A 27,175-nucleotide genomic window follows, 5' to 3' on the forward strand; every position below is an offset into this window, starting at 1 on the left:
TTTTTGGATACTCTATTGTGAGAGACATTAATTAGCTTTTTGAATTTTCTTAAACCATTATAAAGATGTTGAACATCTTTCCATGTACATGTTGTTTTTATATTGGGTGATTTGGGGGGAAATCATCTAGAACTCTAGAAACAATATTGAAGCAAAAGGCATGTGCCTGTTCATACCTTAAAGTTCATTTTTAGCATATTTATGCAATGGTATCTTTTTCAACAGCATTATCCTGTAGCCTGGGTAAATACGATGGTTTTTGACTTTAAAGGACAGTTGAGATCTGGAGATATAATATTACACAGCTGGTCTTCATTTCCTGGTAAGATTTACATTCTAATCCTTAGTGTTAAAGAGTAATTTTTGGCATGTGGGGACTAGTTACCATGTTTTATGACTCACTCTTGTTTCAGGCCAGTAAAGAAACCATCTTTTCATATTTTTATTTTTTATTCTAAAACAGATTTTCCCAAAGATTATATTAATATATTTACAAGTTGTTTGTGTCTGAATATATTTACTTTGATGAGTATTTTCTCACATTAACTGTTTTATTTTTTATAGGTTTCTGAGAAATTCTCCTCAAGAACAATGTCTTTTTATAACAACCTCTGTTGTTGCTAGTTGTTCTAAACTTCTACACTAGAAGAAACATTAACTGACATTGTAAGGATAGTAAAAACATTTCTTCTTTAGTTGGCTGTAGCCTGAAACTTGAGTTAGGAGAGGAGCATCTTCCATACGTCTGTATTTCTTAAATAGTATTCCTGTGAGGTAGATGGCTTTATTCCATTTTATGTATGAAAAAGGGGAACTCACTGATAAGTCAGTCAGTATTAAATGTTATTGGTTCAAACCTAGGATTTGTGCAAAAGATTACTTGACTCTTTTCATTGTTCTTATAGATTTCCCAAGTGTTGGAAATTTTATTTTGTGTTAAAATACTGGCTTCCCCCCCCGCCCCGTCTTCATCGTTGGTTAATCTGTTTCATAAAATTGTGAACCTTCTTGCTTTCAAAAATTATTTTGTGGGTGATGAATATTTTTCTATGTTCTATCTTAGTAGTTGCTACCTGAGAAACTGTTTTTGGATAATCAGTTATCCACAGACATATTTATAAACTTCTCACATCCTAGTATTTTATTTGTGTATGTTCTTTTATTCCTACCCTTTCCTGCATACACCTCCATTAATTTTCACTAACCACGTTATTCCCTAAATATAGGCGAGTAGTGTGCATTTACACATTTCTTAAGAGGAGCTGTAGTTTCAGAGTAAAAGTTATTCATTTCAGCAGTATACTTTTTTGAAAATTTTAATTTAGACTCACACATGTTCTCCAAAATCAGTAAGTAACTTTACTGATATTTTTAGCAAAATTGACAATTTTTGTGATTAACTTGTCATTCCATGAACCTGAATTTATCTCTAACAAAATGTTAGAGATATTTGTTCTGTTTGTTGTGTTTCTAGAATTCACATTTATCCTAGTAGGTACAAGCTAGAAACAAAGGAACTATAAATACTCTAATATCTGGAGTTCTTAGCTTATCATTAGAAGGTTTATAATCACATTAATTCTTTATGTATATAGCAGGAAATACAAACACCAATTTCTAGTTTTCTCCCTATTTTAAAGCAAAATAGCATGTTTTGTGCAGTGTTCTGTTTCCATATCTTTGGGGCTGATAATACTAAAATGCTGCACTGGACTTTAGATAGGTTGCAATTGATAGGACAAAATAACACTACTATGTAGATAACACAAATAGAGGATATTATTAATTTGCTGAGAAGTCAGCTTTAGAAGTGTGGAAATTATGAGAATTCCTTCAATCTAGGTCAAATGGAATCTGTGGGATTCGAGAGTATTAAACATGATAAGCAAAGGACTGATTAAAGAGCTGAAACTTTTAAATATTTTGTAAAGATTTTCTAGCTTTGAGAGATAATTCTGAGTTTGCATACTACCTGGACATCAGGTCTGGACAGGTAGTTTTATCTTTTATTTCCTTGCTAAAGTACAAAAGAATGTGTGAAAAATCTGTTATGAGAGAAATAGTTTGGAGAGGGGAGACTTTAGTTTGTACTGCCACCTCTGTTTCCTCAGAGTTTAATGTCTCTTCAACAGTTTGCTTCTCTGTGTAGTGAGAAAGTTATATCATCTCCAGAGTTTAAGATAATGTTGAATTTCTGATTACTATGCATTATCTGTGAATGGACTATACTTAGAGTGATAGAGAAGATAAAGGAGTGTCCTGAAGTACCACTTGGATGGAATGTTTCAGAAACTACCAAAGAAGGTGTTTATATCAGCAGCTTTGAGATCACAGAGAAATATTACCATTAGGTTTGTCAAAAGGAACGTCATTGATGACAGTCAAAATACCAGTTTGGGTACTGTGATGACTATGAAAATCAGAACATATGTGACTAAGAAATTAATGTTGATGAAATAATAAAAATTCCTATGGACCACCTAATTTTTGAAAGAGAGTAGTTCCAACTTTTTTATTTGTAGATTGAGAATACTTGAACAAATTTGAAGAAAGATGTGAGGTAGCTATTAATTTTTATTAATTTTTTTCATTTTAAAGATGTTATGTAAACTCACATTCAAATTTTGTGCCAAGTTGGCTCAGAGGTTAAAGCGTCTGCCTCCAATGCGGGAGACCTGGGTTCAATCCCTGGGTCGGGAAGATCCCCTGGAGAAGGAAACGGTAACCCACTCCAGTATTCTTGCTTGGAGAATCCCATGGACGGAGAAGCCTGGTAGGCTACAGTCCACGGGGTCGCAAAGAGTGGGACACGACTGAGTGACGGAACGGAACGGATTAAGAAGATTAGAGGCTTAGTGATATTGTCTATCAAACTTCCATAGGTGACACAGTTTTTTTCGTCCCCACCCCACTCACCCCCCTTCAAATATTTATTTATTTGACTGTGCTGGGTCTTAGTTGTGGCATGAAGGATCTTTAGTTGCAGCATGCGGGATCTAGTTCCCTGACCAGGGATCAGACTGGGGCCCTCTGCACTGGGAGCGGGGAGTCTTAGCCACTGGACCACCAGAGTGGTCCCGGTGACACACTTTTAAGATAATTTTCATGATAGAAATCCATTAAGGTTTTGTTTTAGTTTTAAAGACATTTTCCTAAGAATCAAAATTATTTGCATGTTTTAGATGAACTTGAAGAAATGTTGAATCCAATGGGAACTGTTCAAACAAATCCATATACAGAAAATGCAACAGCTTTGCACATAAAATTCCCAGAGAATAAAAAACAACCTTATTACTATCCTCCCTTCGATAAGGTAAGCTAATTATTTAAAGGGGCACTATCTATGAAATAATTCAGTTATTAGTTCTCGACTCTGTTCTTTATCACTTAAGCTAGATATATCTGTTTCTCTTTGAAGATGTTATATACATTTACAACTTGGTTCAGTGGAAAGACCACTGAGCCAGACGCCAGCTCTGTTTAGTACTGGCTTTATCACTGAGCAAGTGAGACATGGCATCTCTGGAGTTCAGATTCCTTATTTATAAAATGAGGAAATCATAATTGTTCTGTGAGGTTCTTTCCAAATTAAAAGAGCTATAAGTGCATTCATGTATAGCTCTAAATGTGTGAAATATTCAGTGAAGCGTGCCAGTGTGTCAGTTCAAAGATAATCACTAGTGTGATTAGAGTTGGTATTCAAAGAACAGATTGTTTATGTTGAATATGGTGTTAGTAGGACTTACTTTTGTAAAAGCTACAGCAAGGGCTTCTGTTTCTAAACATAACTTTTTAGTGTATAAAGTGCATGTCTTTGGGATATGGAGAGTGGTGGAGGTTGAAAATTAGGCTATGATCATTTACATGCTAAGAGAGTTAAGCTGTCATATGTTTTATCTTCAGGTTTGGCATCTTTGTTTCAGGTGTGATTGATGCTGATTTTTGTGAGGAAATCTTTGAGCAAATTTTCAGATGATAAATAAGTTTATTTTATTTACTTCAGTCATCTGAGTCCATGCTGCCTTTAAACATTTACGCTATAGTACAATTTCAATTAATATATTGTACACTTAATTGTATTTTAACATTCTGTACCACCAAATATTTCTTCCTTTACTTTCATTTTAATTGAATTTTATCCACATGGATATAATTTTTCATTTTCTTCTAGAATGTTTTTCTGTTCAGTAATATACAACCAAATTAAAATTTGTGATTGTTATAGTAGAAATCTCAAATGTGTCAAGAACCATATACTTTAGTGTACACTGAGTAGAAGGTACATTTTGATGCATCCATTACATTTACTCTGTGGCTTTATTCTTTAGATTAGGAATTTATACATAAGCTATAGCTACTTGTGATACAGTTAATAGTCCAAGCTCAGACTTTTTTTGTCTTCAGTTATTGTATGTGTTCAGCAGTCACTTATAATTTCTTTTGGATCAAAAGAAATGGTTTTTGAAGTGGTTTTACAAATCTAGCATCTTGTGCAATTTTAAGTATTTTTAATCTAATATTTTAAGAGAAGTCCAGTTTTTTGAAATGTTTTATTTCAGCATTGTTGTCAACAGAATCGTCTACACCTGGTCATGAAACTTTACTTTTGCCTTTTTGATCCCTTGGAGAGTCTGTCTCTGAAGATCTACATAGAATGGAAAGTTTAGTGTTTAAATGTGTATAATATATTTATATTTTTTAGTTTTCTTTTAATTGTACAATTGCACATATGATCATTTGAAAAACATAGTGTAGATATAAAAAGTGAAAATTTCTTATGTTTTTATTTAATGTTTTCTGATTTACCCACTTGTATACATTTTACTTTTCAAATTAGTTTTATGATTATTGCTTAATATTAATAGCTATGATATAATTTTATCACATAACAACCTTATGAAATAGGATGGAAATTACCAGTATACTTTATACATATGGATACAATTAAAGTATTTGCAGAGAATTAGTTAACTCAGTAACTGGATGTGGGTCTTCAGGTTTTTTTACCTGCTGAGCCTTTCCAGTAGACCAGTGGGTTCCCCATCTTTTGAAGAAAAAGAGCGTCTTTGGAACTTACTAAATTCAGAAAATATTTTTAGGTTTTCTCTTGACATTACTTCTGCTTTTGTTATCTGCTAATTCAGAAGAAAACATGAGAAATGATAAAAAACTTATTCTGTGTTTGGTAAATATTACATTGTTTAGTTGCTAAATCATGCCCAACTCTTTGAGACACCATGGACTTGCCCACCAGGTCCTGCATTCATGGAAATCTCCAGGCAAGAATACTGGAGTGGGTTGCCATTTCCTTCTCCAACTATGACATACTTTTGCATTTTCTTAACCAGAAAATATTTACCTATATTAAAAATGTGTTCATATATACTAGCCACTGCTTATTTTATCTATAGAGTATCCTGGTATACTCTGGGAGTCAATAGTCTTTATAGTAAAGAGTTTGTCAAGTGTTTGAAGATTGGGAATCACCGCATAATACCAGTTTGTATTTAAAATTCACACTTAGTTATAAACCATAGAAATGCCATATCATATGTAGCTCCTGTATATGTGGATGTATAAGTCTATGTACAAGTCTAGACATTTACACTTATAATTTTACAAATGCAAGAGCCAAATTTTAATTTTTCAATTTTTTAAACAGATTATTGAAAAAGCAGCTGAGATTGCAAGCAGTGATAGTGCTAATGTATCAGTAAGTATCAAGGTTTTAAAATAGCCTTCTGTTACAAGGTTTTGCTTATTATTAGTCACTTTCGTGTCATTTACGGTAATGAACTTATGGAACACCATACTCATATGCAAGAATAGTCTGAGTGTGCATGGGTATGTACATGTTAATATTTTGTTGAATGGCAGCTGTTTCTAGTTGTTCTGTGTTTAGTTAGTAAGCACTTTTCTGGTTCAAGCACAGGTTCAGCAGCTGGTCTGTGAGGGATGCTCTGACTTCATAAATTAAGGATACCATCCTTTAAATGTTATTCATTTGAATGAGGAGGTTATATTTTCTTAACTTCTCTGACATAATAGAGCAGATATATTTAAGGCAGGTTTTGCAGTGCTGGGGACCCAGGTTTCTTGCATCTTGGTAATCTTTCATGCTAATATGTAGTTTTTATCTCATTTAATATTGGTGCGTTAGCTTTCTACATTACTACGCTCCAGCCCTCAGGAACAGGAAAAGTTAGACTAGAGGCCATACCTAACGATAAGTGAGACTGAGAAATGTAGTCCTTGGCCGGCAGTCATGTACTTGGCTAAGAGTAAGAGAGATTATAGTTAATAAAGCAAGAAGGGGACAGGGCATATTGACAGACAAATATCAGTCTCTGCTACACACACCTTTCCCATTGTTTCTGCCCAAAGGCTTCAAAATAGATTACTTTGTTTACAATATGTATCATATTTCTACCATCTGTATTTTTTAATAATATTTTTTCTACTTTGACCTTAAGACTTTTCTGAGTTTTAATCTGATATTTTCTTTTCATGTTATCAGTTTATAATTTTCAAGTGACTATAGTAATGCCACTGTATATAGAATGGTCATTAGTTTGAAGCCAGGAGGCAAACGGAGATAATCATATGCTTTTATTATTTGTACAGAATGAATGCAATATTTAATGTAGTTAGAGAAATGTCTGGCCCAGGCTGTCGTCTTCATTTTTTTCTTCTTTTTTTTTCTTTAATAAAAAAATTTTTAATTGCTTTTTTAATTGCTTTTTAAATTTTGGTTGCCCTGGGTCTTCCTTGCTGTGCACAGCCTTTCTCTAGTTGCAATGAGCAGGGGCTACTCTGTAGTTACAGTGCATGGGTTTCTCACTGTTGCAGAACAGGGGCTATAGGGCATATGGGTTTCAGTAGTTCTACTTGTGGGCTCTAGGGCCTGGGCTCCATGGGCTTAGTTGCTCCGTGCCATGTGGAACCTACCTGGACCAGGGATTGGAACCCCTATCGCCTGTATTGGCAGGCATATTCCTAACCACTGGACTACCAAGGAAGCCCTTTTTTAATTGAGGTACAATTGCTTTACAGTGTTTCAGGTATACAGCAGAGTGATTCAGTTTTATATGTATGTTTCAGATTCTTTTCCATTATCGATTATTACAAGATACTGAATATAGTTCCCTTTGCTATACAATAGATCTTTATTACCTGTTTTATATATAGTTGTGTGTATCTGTTAATTCCAAATTCCAAATTTACTCCCCTTAACTTTCTCCTTTGGTAACTATTAAGTTTGTTTTTTGGTGTTTGTATCTATTTTTGTTTTGTAGATAAAACTTCCCTTAGTGTGATAATCTAAGTGAATTATACTTCACTTAGTGTGATAGTCTCTAGGTTCATTCCTTTTGCTGTAAGTGGCAATATTTCATTCTGTTTTTAAATTTTATTTTATTGAAATATAGTTGATTTATAATTTTGTGGTAATTTCTACTATATAGCAAAGTGATTCAGTTATACATATATGTACATATTCTTTTCCATTGTGTTTTATCACAGGATATTGAATATAGTTCCATGTGCTATACAGTAGGAAATACTTCTTTCTTTTATGACTAATATTCCATTGTAAGATGTGTATATAGGTGTGTATACACACCACATCTTCTTTATCCATTCATCTTGTCAGTGAGCATTTACATTGCTTCCATGTCTTGGCTATTGTAAATAGTGCTGTTGTGAACATTAGTGTGCAGGGATCTTTTTAAGTTAGAGTTTTCATCTTTTCTGGATATATGTCCAGAAGTGGAATAGTTGGATCATATAGCCACTGTATTTTTAGGTCTTTTAAAGAACCTCCATACTGTCTATTATAGTGGTTGCAGCAGTTTACATTCCCACCAACAGTGTAGTAGGGTTCTTTTTTCTTTACACCCTTTGCAACATTTACAAATTGTAGGCTTTTTGATGATTATTACCATTTTGACTGGTGTGAAGTGTTACCTCATTTTTGTCTTGATTTGTATTTCTCCAATAATTAGAAAGGTTGAGAATCTTTTCTTGTGCCTATTGGCCATCTGTATGTCTTCTTTGGAGAAATAACTATTAATATTTAGATGTTCTACACATTAAAACAAATTTTTTTTATTGAATTGTATAAGCTGTTTGTATATTTTGTATATAATCTCTTGTTAGTTGCATTGTTTGTAAATATTTTCTCCCATTCTGTAGATTGTCTTTTCATTTTGTTTATGATTTCATTTACTGTGCATAAGCTGTTAAGTTTAACTGGCTCCTATTTGTTTACTTTTGCTTTTGTTTGCTTTTGTTTCCATTACCGTAGGAGACAGATAAAAAAATGTTGCTGCAATTTATTTCAAAGAGTATTTTGCTTATGTTTCCCTCTAGGAGTTTTATAGTACCATTTTGAGTTTATTTTTGTATGTAGTGTTAGAGAATGTTGTGATTTCATTCTTTTAAATGTAGCTGTCCATGTTTTCTCAAGGCTACTTATTGAAGAGACTGTCTTTTCTCTATTGTATATTCTTGCCTCCTTTCTTGTAGATTAGTTGACGATAAGTGTATGGATATATTTCTGGGCTTTCTGTTCATTTTCATTGATCTATGTGTTTGCTTTTGTGCCAGTACCATACTGTTGGATTACTGTAGCTTTGTAGTATAGTCTGAAGTCAGCGAGTGTGAATGCTCCAGATTTATTCTTTCTTAGGATTGTTTTGGCTATTTCCCAGGCTGTCTTCTACCTTTTATAGAGTTCTCAAAAATGTTCCAAGCCCTGCAGTACAAATAACTCCTACTACAAATACTTTCAGAGTACAGTTGACCCTTGAAGAACACAGTTACTACGTAGGTCCTTTTACATACAGATTTCTCATTAAATACATACTACAGTACCATGTGATCAAGTTGATTGAATTTGTGGATACCGAACCTCAGAACAGAGTATCAGCTGTAAAATTATACGTGGTTTTCTACTGTGCCGAGAGTCTGCATCCCTAATCCTCATGTTGTTTAAGGGTCAACTGTAGTTCTCTTTAATGAAATAAAATAATTTTATTATAAGTATACACTTATCAGCTTGCCTGGAAATTATGGAAGCATACAATTGCAGTCTAAGAGGTAACATTTATATAGGCCTGTCTTCATTCTCATGCCTATTTTTAGTTAGCCTTTATTAGTCTTAATATTGCTCTTTGAATATCAGAAGTCTAAATTAATTTGTGTTATTTCTCCTATGATCTACTGCTACCTTACATAAATCAGAGGTTCTTTCCTTAATGAGGATGCAATATTCTCGTCCAGGTTTGCTGTATTTTTTTGTTTTTAGTGGGCATTTAGTGACTGTTGTTCAGTCACTCAGTCACGTCGACTCTTTGCGACCCCATGGACTGTAGCACATCAGGCTTCCCTGTCCTTCACCATCTCCTGGAGTTTGCTCACAACTCATGTCCGTTGAGTCAGTGATGCCATCCAACCATCTCATCCTCTGTCGTCCCCTTCTCCTGCCTTCAGTTCCCAGCATTAGGACCTTTTCCAGTGAGTCAGCTCTTCGCATCAGGTGGCCAAAGTAGTGGAACTTCAGCTTCAGCATCAGTCCTTCCAGTGAATATTCAGGGTCAATTTCCTTTAGGATTGACTGGTTTGATCGCCTTGCTGTCCAAGAGACTCTCGGAAGTCTTCTCCAGCACCACAGTTAAAGGCATCAATTCTTCCGCGCTCAGCCCTTTTTATTGTCTAGCTCTCACATCCATAACATGATTACTGGAAAAAACCAGAGCTTTGACTATATGGACCATTATAGGCAAGGTAATGTCTCTGCTCTTTAATATGCTATCTAGGTTTCTCATAGTACAATAAATAAATTATATGGAACCAAAAATGTAAGTTTTTTTACTAGCTGCTACTTACCTTTCTCTCCTAGAGATGTTTAGCTTTGTGTGTACATATCTGTTTATTTTTTAAACAGTTTGAGATCTTTTTACTTTCTCTTTTTTTCATGCAGTACATTGTATGGATCTTGTAGTGTTTATAGGAAGAGTTTCACTTCTCTATGAAAATCTTGTTAATATTTAATGACATTAATTACTGATAGCCATTAGTTATTAAATATTCATACCTCCACTGATGTATGTTTGCTTATTTCCACTTATTCTCTACTAAAGCTTTGTTTCAGTGAATGTTTTATATGTCTTTATACATGTTTGTGTTTTACAGGATAAATTCCTATAAATAAAATTATAGATTGAAAGGTTTGTCCCCTTTTAGTAAGAATTGTATCAAATCGTATACCCTAAAAGAGTTAAAACACACTGTGGAAGAGTTTCTATCCTTTTACGTTTCTGCCAACCCTTTTAATGTGTTGATTCAGTGAATATAAACTGATGTCACATTGCTTTAACTTGTATTTTCTTATGATAAGTCAGGTTGGAGTTTGTTTCTTTAGATGTTTATGTTTTAAAAGATTTCTGTTTATTCCTTTTTCATGGCTTTTCTGTCACATTAGTTCTCTCTGAGGAATAAAACAGTCTTATCTTTTAAAGTGGCCTTGCGTCTTCTTTTGGCATCTATCTTTTCTTCTTATTTTGGCTTTTCTCAATGTTTGGTGATTCTTAGTTTAGCTCTTTTGTACTTGTGGCTCCCTGGTTGTTTGGTTATTCACTGTAACCTACATTCAGCATCTGTAGGATTTGGGGGTAGGCTGTGCTGAAAATGAGTTTCCTGTATGTGAAGATTTCCTCCTTTCTCAGATCAAGTGTTTCCCAAGTACTCAGTACCGTGCTCCTCATCTCAGTTTTGGGCTGATCCCATAGCTGTTTCAGCTCAGCACAAACAGAGCAAGGGGCCTGTGTGCCCACAGCAGCTGCTTCATCTGCAGATCCATTACTAACTTCCCTGACGATTCCCCTTGGCCACCTCTCATTCCTTGAATCCTCTGATTCTAAGCTGGAATGCATCCTGGAACTGTGTTTCTCACTACCGCTTGAATCTTAGCAGATCTGATCCCTGATCCTATCTGCTTTCTCTCATTAAAGGATTCCTATGTTAGGCACTTCTCTTGTATCCCAGAACTGTTACTGGTTCAGTTCAGTTCAGTTGCTCAATTGTGTCCGACTCTTTGCAACCCCATGAATTCATAGCACACCAGGCCTCCCTGTCCATCACCAACTCCCGGAGTTCACTCAAACTCATGTCCATCGAGCTGGTGATGCCATCCAGGCATCTCATTCTCTGTCGTCCCCGTCTACTCCTGCCCCCAATCCCTCCCAGCATCAGAGTCTTTTCCAGTGAGTCAGCTCGTCGCATGAGGTGGCCAGAGTATTGGAGTTTCAGCTTTAGCATCAGTCCTTCCAATGAACACCCAGGATTGATCTCCCTTAGAATGGACTGGTTGGATCTCCTTGCGGTACAAGGGACTCTCAAGAGTCTTCTCCAACACCACAGTTCAAAAGCATCAATTCTTCGGTGATCAGCTTTCTTCACAGTCCAACTCTCACATCCATACATGACCACGGGAAAAACCATAGCCTTGACTAGACGGACCTTTGTTGGCAAAGTAATGCCTCTGCTTTTTAATATACTGTCTAGGTTGGTCATAACTTTCCTTCCAAGGAGTAAGCGTCTTTTAATTTCATGGCTGCAGTCAGCATCTGCAGTGATTTTGGAGCCCAGAAAAATAAAGTCTGACACTGTTTCCACTGTTTTTCCATCTATTTCCCATGAAGTGATGGGACCAGATGCCATGATCTTTGTTTTCTGAATGTTGAGCTTCAAGCCAACCTTTTCACTCTCCTCTTTCACTTTCATCAAGAGGCTTTTGAGTTCCTCTTCACTTTGTGCCATAAGGGTGGTGTCATCTGCATATCTGAGGTTATTGATATTTCTCCCGGCAATCTTGATTCCAGCTTGTGCTTCTTCCAGCCCAGCATTCCTCATGATGTACTCTGCATAGAAGTTAAATAAGTGGGGTGACAATATACAACCTTGACACACTCCTTTTCCTATTTGGAACCAGTCTGTTGTTCCATGTTCAGTTCTGACTGTTGCTTCCTGACCTGCATACAGGTTTCTCAAGAGGCAGGTCAGGTGGTCTGGTATTCCCATCTCTTTCAGAATTTTCCACAGTTTATTGTGATCCACGCAGTCAAAAAGCTTTGGTATAGTCAATGAAGCAGAAATACATGTTTTTACAGGTTAGTATTTTTAAATACTTAAAATACTTCATCTTTTTGAATGAAAGGAATAAAAAGAACTATGTTCTCATTCCACTGTTTTAATCCTCTTTTCATGTATATGTCAAGAGCATGTTACATTCCTTAATAAGATCATAGTAAGTTCACTTGTTGAATTGTGTGTGTGTGTATGTGTATTCAGTCACTCCGTCATGTCTGACTCTTAGTGACCCCATGGATTGCAGCCCACCAGGCTCCTCTGCCCATGGAATTTTCCAGGCATGAGCAGTGGAGTAGGGTGCCATTTCCTCCTCCAGTTGATCTTCCCATCCAGTGATCCCACTCAGGTCTCTTGCATCGGCAAGCAGATTCTTTACCACTAGTGCTACTAATACCTAGTTTATGTACTACATTTTGTTTATCCACTTGTTTGCTTCCACATTTTAGCTATTGTGAATAACACTGCTGTGAACATGAGTGTGCAAATATATTTTTGAGATGTTTGTGTCAGTTATTTTGGCTATGTACCCATAAGTAGAATTACTAGATCATATGGTAATTCTGTTTTTTATCTTTTGAGGAACTACCATTGTTTTCTAAAATAACTGTTACGTTCCCACCTACAAAATCCAACTGCAAAAGGATTCTAGTTTTATCATATCCTTCTCAATAGCACTTTTGTTCTTTTGAAAGTGTTAAGCCTAATAGCTATTGGCATTTTTAAAAACATGTAGTTGCCAAAGATTGTGGGATATCTGTGGAATAGAAAAAAATGTGATCTTTGTGAGTTATGATTCTTGAATTGGCAGCTTTTGATCTTCCTAGCCAGTAGTTCTCAACCTGAGTGTTTTTTTTGCCTCAGGTGGGGCATTTAGTACATCTAAAAGTTTTCTTATTTGTCTCAACTCACTGGAGGTTGTTTCTGACAGGTAGTTAATGGAGTTCAGGGGCTACTCAACGTCCTACAACACACAGGACCATCCTCCTATGAGATAGCATGGGGGTTAGAAACCCTGCTCTAATCTAAAACATCTGTGTTAAGAAGTTTGTTTTATTTTCTTATTGCTGAATCTCAGTCACAAAATCTTAATGACTGGCTTTTGTGAATGCAGGTGGTGACTCAGCCTTTATTTCACAGGTTCTGGGGATCTACCTAGAATGTTTTCTTAATAGAATGATTTGGAATCTTTAATGCCTTCCATTTGATGGAAGCAAAGAGCAATCATTAAAAAAAAAAAATTGTCAGACTTTCTGAAAACCTGAGAGAAGAGTATGAAGCATTCCCATAGAGCTTTCTCCAACTTCCCCAACTGTTAACACTTTGCCATATTTGTTCTGTCATTCCATGTGTGTGTATGCATTTCTTTCAGAATCATTTGAGATGAAGTGGCGTACCTTATACCATTTATTCATTAATTCTTCAGTGTATATTTCCTAAAAATGAGGACATTCTCATAGTTAACCAGAATCAATTCATGAAAATCGGGAAAATAATGTTGATACGGTTCTATTATCTGTTCCCCACATTCCATTCGTATTTAGCCAGTTGTCTCAGTAGTGTTCTTTAGGCCCAGGATTCAACCCAGGATTACTTGTTGTATTTCTTTGACATGTGTCTTTAGTTTCCTTCATTCTAGAACAGTTCCTCAGTCTTTCCTTCTCTTTAATGACTGATTTTTTTTTAAGGATACAGATCAGTTACTTTGTAGAATGTCACTCAGTTTGGATTTGCCTAATGTTTTGTCATGATCGGATTCTAGCTATGCATTTTTAGCATGAATACATTGAAGTGGTGGGGGCTTCCCTGATGACTCAGTGGTAAAGAATCTGCTGCCAATGCAGGAGACCCACAAGACAAGGGTTTGATCCCTGGGTTGGGAAGATCCTCTGGAGGAGGAAATGGCAACCCGATCCAGTATTCTTGTTGGGATAATCCCACGGACAGAGGAGCCTGGTGGGCTCAATGGGGTTGCAAAGAGTCAGACACAACTGAACACATTAAAGTGGTGATGTGTCCTTACTGCATTTTACTCACAGCAAACAATGTCAGTTTGTCATTTTGGTTCTTTTTTTTTTTGGTGGTGGTTGTTCCATTACTTTTGATATTAATTATTATTACTTGGTTAGAATAGTGTCTACTAGGTTCTTCTACTATGAAGTTAATAAGTAGTTTGTGGACTTAGGAAGCATACTGTTTCACAGCTAACTTTCACCCGCTTATTTTAGTATTTATTAATACAGATTGTCTGAACCAGTATTACAGTGGTTTGCAAAATGTGATTTTCAAATTTACTTTCCTTTTGGGTTTGTTAGTTGACTTATACTGTAGGGTAGATGTTTTTCTCACTGCCCCCTATTTATTTACATAAAAAAGTTATAGTAGTTTGAATTTGTGATTTCTTTTTTATTTAATGACATAGTTAATTTTGATGTGCAGATTTGACCCAGGTTTCGCCTGTGACAACTCAAGTTCTATCTTGTGTCTGGTTGACCTGTCGGTATCATTCTTTGAGCATCTGCTTCTTTCTGGTACAAGAAAGTGTTCCAGGCTCATCTGGTGATTTGTTTACCCCCACTTTGGTTTCAGTCATTCCTCCTGGGAGTCCTGATACCTTTTGTTTGTCAAAAGTATTTAGAGTCCAAATTCTGGGCACTCGGTATTCTCATTGTCCTTGGCATGCAATTGCATTAGGTCTTTTCATGAAACAGAGCTAGGTATTATGTGTTCGGCTGCATATTTGAACATCCTTGGTGACTCAGTGGTGAAGAACTCACCTGCCAATACAGGAGATGCAAGTTTGATTCCTGGGTCAGGAAGATCCCCTGGAGAACTAGATGACAGTCCACTTCAGTATTCTTCCCTGGGTAATCCTGTGGACAAAGGAATCTGGCGGGTCGCAAAAGAATCTGACATGACTTAGTAAGCAAAAACAAAAAGCACCGAGACATGTTTCTTTGCTTTATCTATCTACTAAAAACCACGAGTTCTTATCACTGTCTCTAATTTGGATTCACTACCACAGGATTTCTTTTTGGTCTGTGCCTTAACATATTTTAATTTACCTTTTCTGATAGTGAGTAATCCAGATTCCTATCAACCTTAACATACTTATTTCCTCAATCCTCTGTTTGTAATTAGTCTTGCAATCATTTAACTGTCTTCGCACTCTCTGTCTTACCAGCCATGACTGCATGGACTGTCTCATCCTCAGCTGTGTGTTTGTCAGGTCCCCAGTCTGGCCAATGCATAGTTAATTCTGTCATTTGAAAGCATATTGCTAACATGTTTTGAGTTTCTAGCCTCTCTGAATATGACAGGTGAGTTTTCCAGACCCCTGACCCCCACTTCCAGTGAGCAAGGGGAAAGAGCCATAGTTTTTTTTCATATGCTCATGGCAGGATACATATGTTGTGTTTTATTTTGGTCAATAATTCATAATATGTATATGGTTTGAAAAATATAAACATAAAAACAAAGTAGAGAGTATGGGTGTTAATTTTTATTTTTTTCCTATCATTACTTAAATTCAAGCATTTTAACATGAGTATAAGTTCTTCAGTTGCACTGCAGTATAATTTTTCATTGCTGATTGTTTTGTAAATGAATGTAAGGATCTTCTGTTGTTTTTTTGCTTCCTGAAACATTTTTGGTAGTTGTTTGTTTTTACCTTGGACTTCTTCAGTACTGTGCTTTTCATAGCTCAGTAAACAGTCACAGTGCAATTACACAGCTAACTCATTGCTCTTCCCTCTTCCTTCACTACCATGTCTTCAGAATATTTACTTGTAGCAGGTCTGTAAAGTCTTATTTTGATCCATGGGATTATAGTAGGTCTGCTAGTTTTTTTCACTATTTAACTCAATAGCAGTCTGCCTTTCTCTCCCATGAACAATTTACATTCTTCGTTGTTGGCAGTATCAGCTTTCACTTTTATATATAAGTGTAGGGGTTTCATTTTCAAATTCTGATTATTATCATGATCATTTTTCAGAGAAACTCAGTCAAGTTTGTGAAATAAAGCATACCTTTTTTAGATTGAGGCTCTGAATGTAAACCCACTATAATTCATACATGGGGGAAGAGAGAGAGAGAGTGTGTGTGTGTGTGTGTGGATACAGGTGTATAAAAAGACTTTAACAAAAAAAATAAATAAAAAGACTTTATTTTTGCTAAGAGCAGTTTTAGACTCAAAACATTTATGAAGACTGTACAGAGATTGGCCATATATCCCTGCCCTGCACATATCACATATATAGGCCTCCTCTTTATCAGCATCACTCACCAGAATGGTACATTATTACTAGGGAAAAATCTACGTTAATATATCATAATCACTCAACGGCCATAGTTTGTCTTAGATTTCCTTCCTGCTGTTGTGTATTCTGTGGGTTTGGACAAATGTATAATGACATATAGTATTTCCAAGGTAGTACAGTTGTAAACAAAACACCTGCCAATGCAAGAGACGCAGGAGTCATGGGTTGGATCCCTGCGACAGGAAGATTCCCTGGAGGAGGAAATGGCAACCCACTCTAGTATTCTTGCCTAGAAAATTCCATGGACAGAATCTGGTAGCTACAATCTATGTGGTAGCAGAGTCGGACACACTGAGCATGCATACGCACATGCATAATGACTTATCTATCCCTGACAACCACTGATCTTTTTAATGCCTCCAGAGGTTTGCTTTTTTCCAGAATGTTGTAGTTGGAACCATTTCACATATAGCCTTTTCAGGTTGTCTTCTTTCTATTAGTCATATGCATTTAAGGTTTCTCTGTGTCTCTTTAGTGCTAAATAGTTTTCCATTCTGTGTATTACAGTTTATCCATTCAGTTACCCATTCACCTGCTGAAAAACATCTTGGTTGCTTACAAGTTTTGGCAACTTTAAATAAAGCTGCTATAAACATCCATGTGCAAGTTTGTGTGTGGACATAAGCTTTTGACTCCTTTTGGTAAATATAAATAACCAAGGAGCATGATACTGGATTGTGTGGTAAGAGTGTTTAGTTTTGTAGGAAGTTGCCAAACTGTCTTCCTAAGTGATGGTAGTATTTTGCTTTCCCATCAGCATTGAATAAGAGTAGCTTCACATCCTTAGCAGGTTTTGATATTGTCAGTGTTTTGGATTTGGGCCATTCTAATAGGTATGTGGGCCTCCCTGGTGGCTCAGAGGTTAAAGCGTCTGCCTGGAATGCAGGAGACCCGGGTTCGATCCCTGGGTTGGGAAGATCACCTGGAGAAGGAAATGGCAACCCACTCCAGTACTCTTGCTTGGAGAATCCCATGGAGGGAGGAGCCTGATGGGCTATAGTCCATGGGGTTGCAAAGAGTCGGACACGACTGAGCGACTTCACTCACTCAATAGGTATGTAGTCATATTTCATTTTTGTCTTAATTTGCATTTACCTGCTGACATGTGATGTTAAACATCTGCTCACATATCAGTTCAGTTCAGTTTATTCTGTCAGTCATGTCCGACTCTTTGTGACCCCATGGATTGCAGCACACTGGACTTCCCGGTCCATCACCAATTCCCAGAGCTTGCTCAAACTCATGTCTATCGAGTCGGTGATGCCATCCAACCATCTCATCCTCTGTCATCCCCTTATCCTGCTGCCTACAATCTTTCCCAGCTTCAGGGTCTTTTCCAATGAGTCAGTTCTTTGCATCAGGTGGCTGAAGTATTGCAGTGTAAGCTTCAGCATCAGTCCTTCCAATGAGTATTCAGGACTGATTTCCATATATATATATATATGTATATATTTTACCATGTGTATTTATTATTTGATGAGGTATCTGTTCAGGTCTTTGATCTGTATTTTTGTCTATTGTTTGTTTTCTTGTTATTTAGTTTTAAGAGTTCTTTGTATATTTTGGATACCAGTCCTTTATTATAAGGTATGTGCACATATTTTCCCCCAGTCTGTGGATTGTGTTTTCATTCCATTGACAGCTTCTTTTGCAGAGCAGATAATTTAAAATTTCATGGAAGTTTAGCTTATCAGTTCTTTCAGTGACGAATCATGCATTTAGTGTTATATGTTAAAAGTTATCACCAAACCCAAAGTCATTTAGATTTTCTCCTGTTTTCTTCTAGGAGTTTTATAGTTTTGTATTTCACATTTATTTTTACCTAAGTCATGTTGACCCTAAGAGTCATGTTGACCTTAACCTTGTTCTTTCTTCTTTGATAATGTGTTGACTCTTCTGGGTCTTTTGCCTTTCTATATAGACTTTAGAATCAGTTTTTTGATAGCCACTTAATAACTTACTGAGATTTTAATTGGGTTTGAATTGAATCTGTTGATATTAAGTTGAGGAAAGCTGACAGTATTGAGTCTTCTTATTCATGAACATGGAATATAGCTCCCTTTGTTTGATTACTTTCATCAGAGTTCTATAGTTTTCCTTATATAGATCTTGTATTTATTTTGTTAACTTTATACCCGTTTCCTTATGTTGGGGTAGTAATGTAAATGGTATTGTGTTATTTAATTTCAATTCCACTTGTGTATTGCTAATACATAAGAAGATGATTTACTTTTATATATTAACCTTGTATCCCACACTTGGTGTACTTGATTATTGGTTCCAATGGTGTTTTTGTTGACTGTTTCAGATTTTCTCTATGGGCAATTATGTTTTCCTAATTCTTTTTAACATTTGCATATACTATTTTGAATCTCACTACTTTAGAAAGTTAGTGGTTTGATTTATTCAGTTTAATGTTGATATGAAATCCCAGCTAAAGTAATTTCAAGTACCAAATAGCATACTACTAAAATATATTAATAAATCCTTACACAATCTTGTCAGATAGTTCTGGAGATTTTTTGAGGGGCTGGGGTAAGGGAGATACATTTTTGCCTAAATGGTATAGTTTTTCTTTATATTTGGGAAAATGTATGTCTTTCTTCCATGTTAGTCTTAATTCAGAGTCTGGATTGAAGAAACGGTATGGTCCATTTTCTTTATTTTAATATATTCTTATAAGGATTGGGAAAGAAAATGGGATTACTGTTTTTTTTTAAATGTTTGATTTTAGCCAGATTCAGTTCTTAATCTAAATGGTTTAGTGCCTCAGAGCTAAGAAGGCACCTATTACTTTTTTCTAAACAAACTTCATATGGTTGGTTCATCTTTGATTTTGTTTTTTTTTTTCTTTATAGCAATTAAAAATTTAAAAAGATGAGAAACTCAGTTCAAATATGACTTCTTTTTAATACAAATTGCAATTCTGCCACCTAGTGTTTGTACATGGACTTTAAAAGAGGATTCTTTTTTATCTTTTATCTTTTTACAAATTTAATACTCAGCTTAATAAAACTTTTAAAGGGAGCTACAACTTTTTAATGAATTAGATTGTTAATATCTCACATTTTAAAGTTCATTAATTATTTAAAAATTCATGGTATAATTAACCCTTGAACATCATAGGTTTGAACTGTGCAGATCAAGTGAATTTTTTTTCAATATACATATTCTACAGTACCACATGATTCGTGGTTTGGTTAAATGCACGGATTTAGGGATTTTCTACTGCTTGGGAGTTGGTGCCCCTAACCCCTGTGTTCAAGGTTTACCAGTTATGTTTACACAATTCTGTTTTGTAACTAGTAATTTTGCTCGCTTAGAGTCGAGGTGGAAAGAAGTTTCTTGCTGTATTGAAAGAAATCTTGGACAGGGATCCATTGTCTCAACTGTGTGAGAATGAAATGGATCTTATTTGGACTTTGCGACAAGACTGCAGAGAGAATTTCCCACACGCATTGCCGAAATTGTTGCTGTCGATCAAGTGGAATAAACTTGAGGATGTTGCTCAGGTAACAAGAGATCATTTTTGTAACTCCATTTGGCGGTTATATTACTTTATTGATTTCATGTAAATTGTCCTTTCCTACAAAGGTAAATTTCCATAGGTTGGATAATTTTCTGCAGGAGAAGTTTTCAGATTTTAAACTCTTAGACCTTTTGATCTAAATGGTAGACCAAAAAGTTTTAAGATTTCAAAATCCCAAATTCTGAGTAGGTTTTCTATGTCCTTTACTAAAGATAATTAAAACTTAGGTCTTGGAATAATCCTAATTTCTGCCAGCATATGGTAGATCCTGGATTACTTTTACCAGCTTTATCAGTGAACTCCTAGGTTTTCATCTTAAGACCCTTTGCAATGAATGTCTAAAATGCATATGTATTATTTGAAATTAACCTCTATTTTTAGAAGTTAACGTCTTAGATCATAAATTAAATGATCTAAATATCACTTTTACTATTTATTTAAAGTTGGGCAGTGTTGGTGAACGTTTGTCTTTAAGCAGTATAGAAAATAGGAAAAAAAAATTTGCATCCAGAAGAAGCCACCGAATTTTAGCTACTTGATTTTATTTTTAAGAACCTATGAAAAAACAGTGACGTTACGAAATTCATTTGGTTATCAATGTTCTCCAGAAAGATTCTTGAAATGATTTTTTAATCAGAATGAATACATTCTGATTAAGAGAACCACATTTATTCATCTTACTTGAATTCAATTGGTCTTTTAAATTTTTTCTTGTTTTATTAAATCTATAATGACTTAAATTTAGTTGACAAATACATATTTATTTTAATCTTGTATTTTTAAAATCTTTGCTTTATTTTATTTCTCAAATTAAGTTTAGAAAGGATTTCTTTTGAGTTTATTCCTAGTGTCTAACAGTTTTTTTGGGAATCATGTTACTAAATTATATGATGTGCCTTGTTTAAACTGTTTATACAGTTAGGCCACATGACCATTACTTACTTTGAAAGGAGCTATTTTTGTCAGGATATCTTTTTTTAAAGCTAGATTTTAATTGTTCCGATATAGTTGTCATCTAACCAGTTTTTTCTTTAAATTCAAGGATAGTTTTCTGTGAACCCCCATAATGGTTGAATGTAAGATATAAGAATTTTTTAGTTGGCGCATTTGCCTACTTCTCATGAATAGCATTCATTTCTAAGTGCCTATCCAAGAAATACATCATTTTATTATTTTGTATAGAATTAGAATAGAAAAAAAAATTCTTACTGTACTCTTAAGAAATCTGAAAGAGAGGTTTTGTATTCTAGCTGTCAGAAAATAGAACAAGGCAGTTCAAGCTTAATATTTCTTAATTTGAACCCCAGGGACACAGATTTTTATACTGAGGAGATTAGTATACTTGTCTCATTTCCATGAGTGAATCTAAAGCATTGTTCTCAGATATAAGTTAATTTCCTCCATTGTGTAGAAAAAGTCAGTAGTGTAACTTAATACTCAAATAGAAAAACCTAAATGTGTATAAGCAAGTACAGGAAGACATGAATTTCATGATCCTAAGCCCCCCGTTTTAGTAGTCTAGAAAGGAAGAGCAAAAGAATAAAAAATAGTGTGTTTTAGCTTCTCCCCAGTCCTATCCTATTTGCCAGTTACACTGAACTGGTAGAAGAGAATATAAACCATATTTTCAATAAATTTACTACCAGACTTCCCTAGTGGTCAAGTGGTTAAGAATCTGCCTGATGATGTAGGGGACATGGGTTTGATCCCTGGGTCGGGAAGATTCCACATGCTATGGGGCAGCTGAGCCGATTCATCACAACTACTAAGCCTGTGCTCTAGAGCCTGGGAGCCGTTTGTACTGAAGCCCACGTGCCCTAGAGCCCACGCCCTACAACGACAGTAGCCCCCGCTTGCCGAAACTAGAGAAAGCCCTTGTGCAGCAACTAAGACCTAGTACAGTCAAAAATAAATAAATGAATAAATAAAAATTTGACTGCCTAAGAGAAGTGGAGAGTCAGAACCTGGTGCAAATTTGTACTGTGATTCTGAAGGTATAAGCCATGGGTGAAAATTCTGTAAAAGATTAGCCTCCCATTAATCCACTGGATGGCATCACCGACTCTGTGGACATGAGTTTGAGTGAACTCCGGGAGTTGGTGATGGACAGGGAGGCCTGGCGTGCTGTGATTCATGGGGTCGCGGAGAGTCGGACACGACTGAGCGACTGAACTGAACTGAACTGAACTGAATCCACAGGAAAGTATTCTTTTGGCATACTGCAGAAGGGATTTCTACAGGCATATAAATAGTGAAATTAATTCTGTCGTCTTTGCAGCAGATGAGCAATTAATTGCATGTTAATTTCACTATTTTATAGTGAAAATAGTGAAACTAATTTCACTGTTTATTTGGCTAAGTCAGATTTGCCTTCCTTACTTGTTTCCATAGCTTTCATCAAAGTGAAGTGATGAGTATTTGTAATTTAATGTTTATATTTCAATTTAATAATTATAAATAACATACTAAAAGAATTACTTTTCAGTAGTAGGGATATTTTTAACCCATAACATAGGTGAACCTCTGGTATTTTATAAGATTATCTATCCCAGTGTTGTTTTTGAGGAGCAATGTATTCCATGTGTTAATTGGGGATGCTAGGAGTTTTTTTAAACTATTGTTTCAGTTCCTTAGGAAACTGTCCCCCTTATCTATATAAGGACTACTGGTCCATTAGAGTTTTGGAGAAATTGGGTGATAAAACCTGGGGTGAGGTAGGCATTTCATATCTTTAAACCAGTATTCCTCAATCTTTTTTCATTATTACACTCCTCAGGAGCATTTTTTTCATATTTTCCCCTAGTAGCCCTATCCCCATGGGATTTTGATACCACAGGTAAGTGTATGTATGTCTGCCTATGTACTGTATGCATACATGTAGTATATACATTAAAAGAACAAGTATAAGAGGTAAATATTTTCTTTAGTAGTTTAAGATTAATTGAATCAAGATTTAAGGTAAAAGTTAAAATGTAAAAAGTAACATTTCACTCTATTTGTTGAATAACTTTGATATAATTTATTATGTAAATTGCAACGTATCACATTTCATATGCAAATTAGTAATTTATGTAAATATATATTAATAATAATAATGTGATCAACTTCAAAAAATTACTCAAATGGGTTATTTTTCCTGCTAACGTAAAGCAATTTAAAGTTAATTTTTTTATAAATTATCATTAGAGAACTTTAAATTTGTTTCATATGAGAAAATACCTTAACTACTGGTTACTCATTTAGATGTTGGCTTTTTTTGGGCATTTGACAAACTAATGAGAAGTTTTATAATTTTCGTAATTAAAGCCATAGAATTTAAATTATTTTTATGTAATTGTCAAAACCCAGGTTTCTCACAAATGCTCAAATGACAAATGACAAGGCGGGTAGCAGGTTCCACAGGCCACCTCCTCCAACACGACTTTTGAGATTGAACATGCAACTGAGAGAATCCTTCAGCCATTGCCATCTATTTGCCATATTCTTGTATCTCTGGTCTTGCATACATTTTGTGCTTCTTCCTTGGTCTTGATGTCAGTGCTGTTTAAGTAATACCCATGAAAACCAAGCAATATAAATTAGAAATTAAGGAATAAGACTTTGTCAGATAGGGTTGAGCTTTGGACAGCCACAACTCATAATTATCAAAAACGTGTTTCACTCTCCTCCATAACCACTTTTCTTCCCACTTTCCTTCTGCAATAAGAATGTAAGATATAAGCATATCAAAATTATGAGGAGGAAGGGACTCTGTCCAAAATCGACCCTTCATAAAAGGAAATCAACTCTGATGAGTCTCACTCATTCTGATGGGAGGCAGATAAAATCCTTTCTAGAAATTTGGGTTTTCTGGAACTTAGGTTTCCATGTCCATCTGAACCCAACCCTCACCAGTACTCCCAAGTCATCCCCCCATGGGATGCTTTTTTATCGTGTGTCTCGATAATTTCTAAGTGACATCTGTAAATGGGAAACTGGCTGAATTTAATAAACTATGTACTGTTTATTTCCTATGGATAACTTACTATGATTTAAAGGATTTAAATGTATTCTAGTCAATAAAGTTTTATAAAGTTATAGATACTCTTAAACTCAATAATTTTATGTTGATTTATTAATGTACTTTTTATATATAAATTGCCTTTTATTAGTTTGAGTCTTGCAGCTTATATTTGTACTTTGAATTTTACCTTTAAGTATTTCTTTTTTAAAAAATTTATTTTTAATTGGAGGATACTTGCTTGACAGTGTTGTGTTGATTTGTGTTGTACAACAAGGTGAATCAGCTATAAGTATACATAGATCCCTCCCTCTTTAGCCTCCCTCAAGGGCCTTTAAGTATTTCTTGGTCATTTCTCTCTCCTCCCCTTCCTCTCACCTTCTCCTGTCCTTGCCCCTTCACCTTGCCCCTGCCTTTATTTCCTTTAAAATTTTTTTAATGGTTAATAATTGTAGAGTTCATATATTCAGTGTATCATTCTACTTCCAGCTAAGTACATAATCTCTTTTTTTCCTGCTTCCCAATAGAATATCTCAACAGAGACCATCTTTTATTAACCTATATTAGCAATAATGGATTTTTGAGGCCTTAGAAATTGCATGTATGCTTCTCCTTTCTTTTGACCCATCTCTGTTCCTGTGTGCTGAGAAGAAACAGATAAGTGGTTCAGAAAATATAGGAGAGAAAAGTAATCTTATTTTCCTTTCAATTTTTAAACAGCTTCAAGCACTGCTTCAGATTTGGCCTAAACTTCCTCCCCGGGAGGCCCTTGAGCTTCTAGATTTCAACTATCCAGATCAGTATGTGCGAGAATATGCTGTGGGCTGCCTGCAACAGATGAGGTATCTCCTGCAGGAGGCTTTTTGGGGTCAAGGAATAACTTGTGGGTGAGAAGAGAAGTTGAGATCTGCTTGAATATTCTGTAAGAAAGGAAAAGGCTAGGAATGATTCAGTTCGAAGCGTTCGTTCCCTTCCTCCCTGTTATTCTCTCACACTCTCAAGTCTCTGCTATCCAACACACGCACACGCACACGATACAGATATTTTTCTTTTTGGCCACACACCACATGGCATGCAGTATTTTAGATCCCTGACCAAGGATTAAACCCACACCGCCTGCAGTGGAAACACAGTATCTTAACCACTGAACCATCAGGGAAATCCCCTTTCTATCACAAACAAAAAAGCAATCAAAAACTGCATCTGGTGATCCCCAAGACCACTCTCCAGTTCCATGACTCTTGGCTAAGATTTATTATAGCAAAAGACTACAGAACAGAGTTGGCAAAGGAAAAATTCATGGGGCAGAATCCAGAGGAAACCAGAGAGATGCTTCTAAGAGTTCTTTCCAAGAGGGGTCACACTGACTACACTTAATTCCCCCAGCAACAATTCGTGACAGCATGCCTGAATACTGTCTACCAGAAAGCTTGTTAGAGACTTGGTTGTAGTTTGTTTGTTTGTTTGATTTTTAAAGACCTAGTCACTTAAGTGCCTCTGTCTAGCACATTCCCAAATCCTGAACTCCCGAAATGGAAATGGGTGCTGGGCATAAGCTGTACTGTTTGCAAAAGCAGTTAGGGTGGTGAGAAACCTTCCCAGTCTACATTCCCAGATGCCAGCCAAGGGCTAACCTTGTAAGCTTACTTTTTCGAAGGATAGCAATCTGGCTTTCTATTCTATTAACTCTTTTCTGTCCACTACCCAGAACTAAGAAATATTAATTTCTTAATTTGTATTTTTAAAGTTTTTTTAAGTTTTTATATTTTGAGCAATTAACATTACAGTTAGAGTCTTCATAGTTTGCTTATTCAGTCCTGATTACTTTCACTTCCCAGAGACAACTGTTACCACAAGTTTGGAGTGTATTCTTCTATACATCATTTTTCTGTTTTTATCACTTTGATATATGTATAAAGTATAGGTGTGAGATAATATTGTACATTTAAAAATTACATAAATGTGTCTTGTCATATATATATTGTTTTACATAGTTTCTTTTTTCCTTTATTGAACATTAGGTTTCTGAGGGCAGTCTTCTCCTGTTATATATAAGTGTAGTTTATTCCTTTCACTACTGTGTAATAGTCTGTCATAGAGATTTATTGTGTTTCTCCATATCTCTGTTGAAGAACATTTTAGATTTTCTTAAAATTTCCCATTGTTAACAATGCTACAGTGAACATGTTTGTACAGTCCCTTTAGGATAGTACATGTGTGAGAATCTGTGGGATTTATTTGATAACATATCATTAAGAAGACAATCTCAGACAACGAGCATTTAAAATTTTTTCCATTTTCCTTCTAGCCTCAAAAGGAGTGGTTATAGTGTACGGGTGTTTTGTTTTTGTTTTTCTTTTGTTTTCTTTTTCATGACGCACAGCATGTGGGATCTTAGTTCCCAGACCAGGGGTCAGACCTGTAACCCCTGCATTGGCAGTGCAGAATCTTAACCATTGGACCACCAGGGAAGTCTCTGTATGATTATTTAAAAAGCAAAACTTCTCAGAAAATGAAGGATACAGTGATTTTTTTTCCTTTTTAAAATAAATCATTTATGTTTTAAATTGTGTGATATTCAAAACAAATTATACGAAACATTTTTTCAGGTATGTCTATGAGATGTCTTTTTAAGTATGAGGAAAGAGGAAGCCTCTTCTATACTTCTATCATTTACACTATAGATTTTTAATGGGCATGGATTTTATAGTAAGCTTAAGATTGTATAGATAGTTTTTAAAAATGAGGCTCCCAGTTGTTCCTCAGCCTCCCTAAGTTTGCTTTGGATACCTGAGGGAGAGGGGCTACCTGGCCACCTCCTTGGAATGAGCAAATTGTTTTTTTCAAATATATTGACCCCTAGGCAGAGATTGCTGTGATCCCAAGTTCCATGTAGGTAATTCTAATGCATCTTCCTCTGTTAAATTTTCTGCTTATGAGGTTTTTTTACAGATGAATAATGTCCTAGATTTAGATTACACATCTGATTTAGACTACATTTTTAACCGTTTATTGTCCAAGACTACTCACCAAGTAGAGGACTTGAGATATGTATCTTAACCTGACTACAGGAATGGCCTCTAATGAGACTGTTTACATGTGAGTGGTTTGGAGATAGATACAAAAGAGAGCCACAATCTTAATTAATTCAGCTCATTTAATTATAGTGTTTTGTTAATT

The 27,175-nt window shown here is 35.5% G+C and overlaps 1 protein-coding gene and 1 non-coding gene across 4 annotated transcripts in view; both read left to right on the plus strand.

Moving 5' to 3' along the window:
• PIK3CB (phosphatidylinositol-4,5-bisphosphate 3-kinase catalytic subunit beta) overlaps nucleotides 1-27,175 on the plus strand; it is a 173,926-nt gene that overhangs the window by 107,667 nt on the left and 39,084 nt on the right. For all 3 annotated transcript variants that reach the window (XM_055412884.2, XM_055412913.2, XM_055412903.2), the window contains 5 exons: nucleotides 226-322; nucleotides 3,183-3,313; nucleotides 5,663-5,713; nucleotides 19,790-19,978; nucleotides 24,716-24,837. In XM_055412884.2, coding sequence (XP_055268859.1) covers nucleotides 226-322; nucleotides 3,183-3,313; nucleotides 5,663-5,713; nucleotides 19,790-19,978; nucleotides 24,716-24,837 — 590 coding nt within the window. The remainder of the gene's footprint in view (nucleotides 1-225; nucleotides 323-3,182; nucleotides 3,314-5,662; nucleotides 5,714-19,789; nucleotides 19,979-24,715; nucleotides 24,838-27,175) is intronic.
• Nucleotides 17,311-17,382, plus strand: TRNAS-GGA (transfer RNA serine (anticodon GGA)). Its single transcript has one exon. It is a non-coding gene; the product is annotated as a tRNA-Ser (tRNA).

This window comes from Moschus berezovskii, chromosome 1 (genome assembly GCF_049115385.1).
Source record: "Moschus berezovskii isolate FMDL1 chromosome 1, NW_MosBer_1.0, whole genome shotgun sequence".
NCBI classification, from domain to species: domain Eukaryota; kingdom Metazoa; phylum Chordata; class Mammalia; order Artiodactyla; family Moschidae; genus Moschus; species Moschus berezovskii.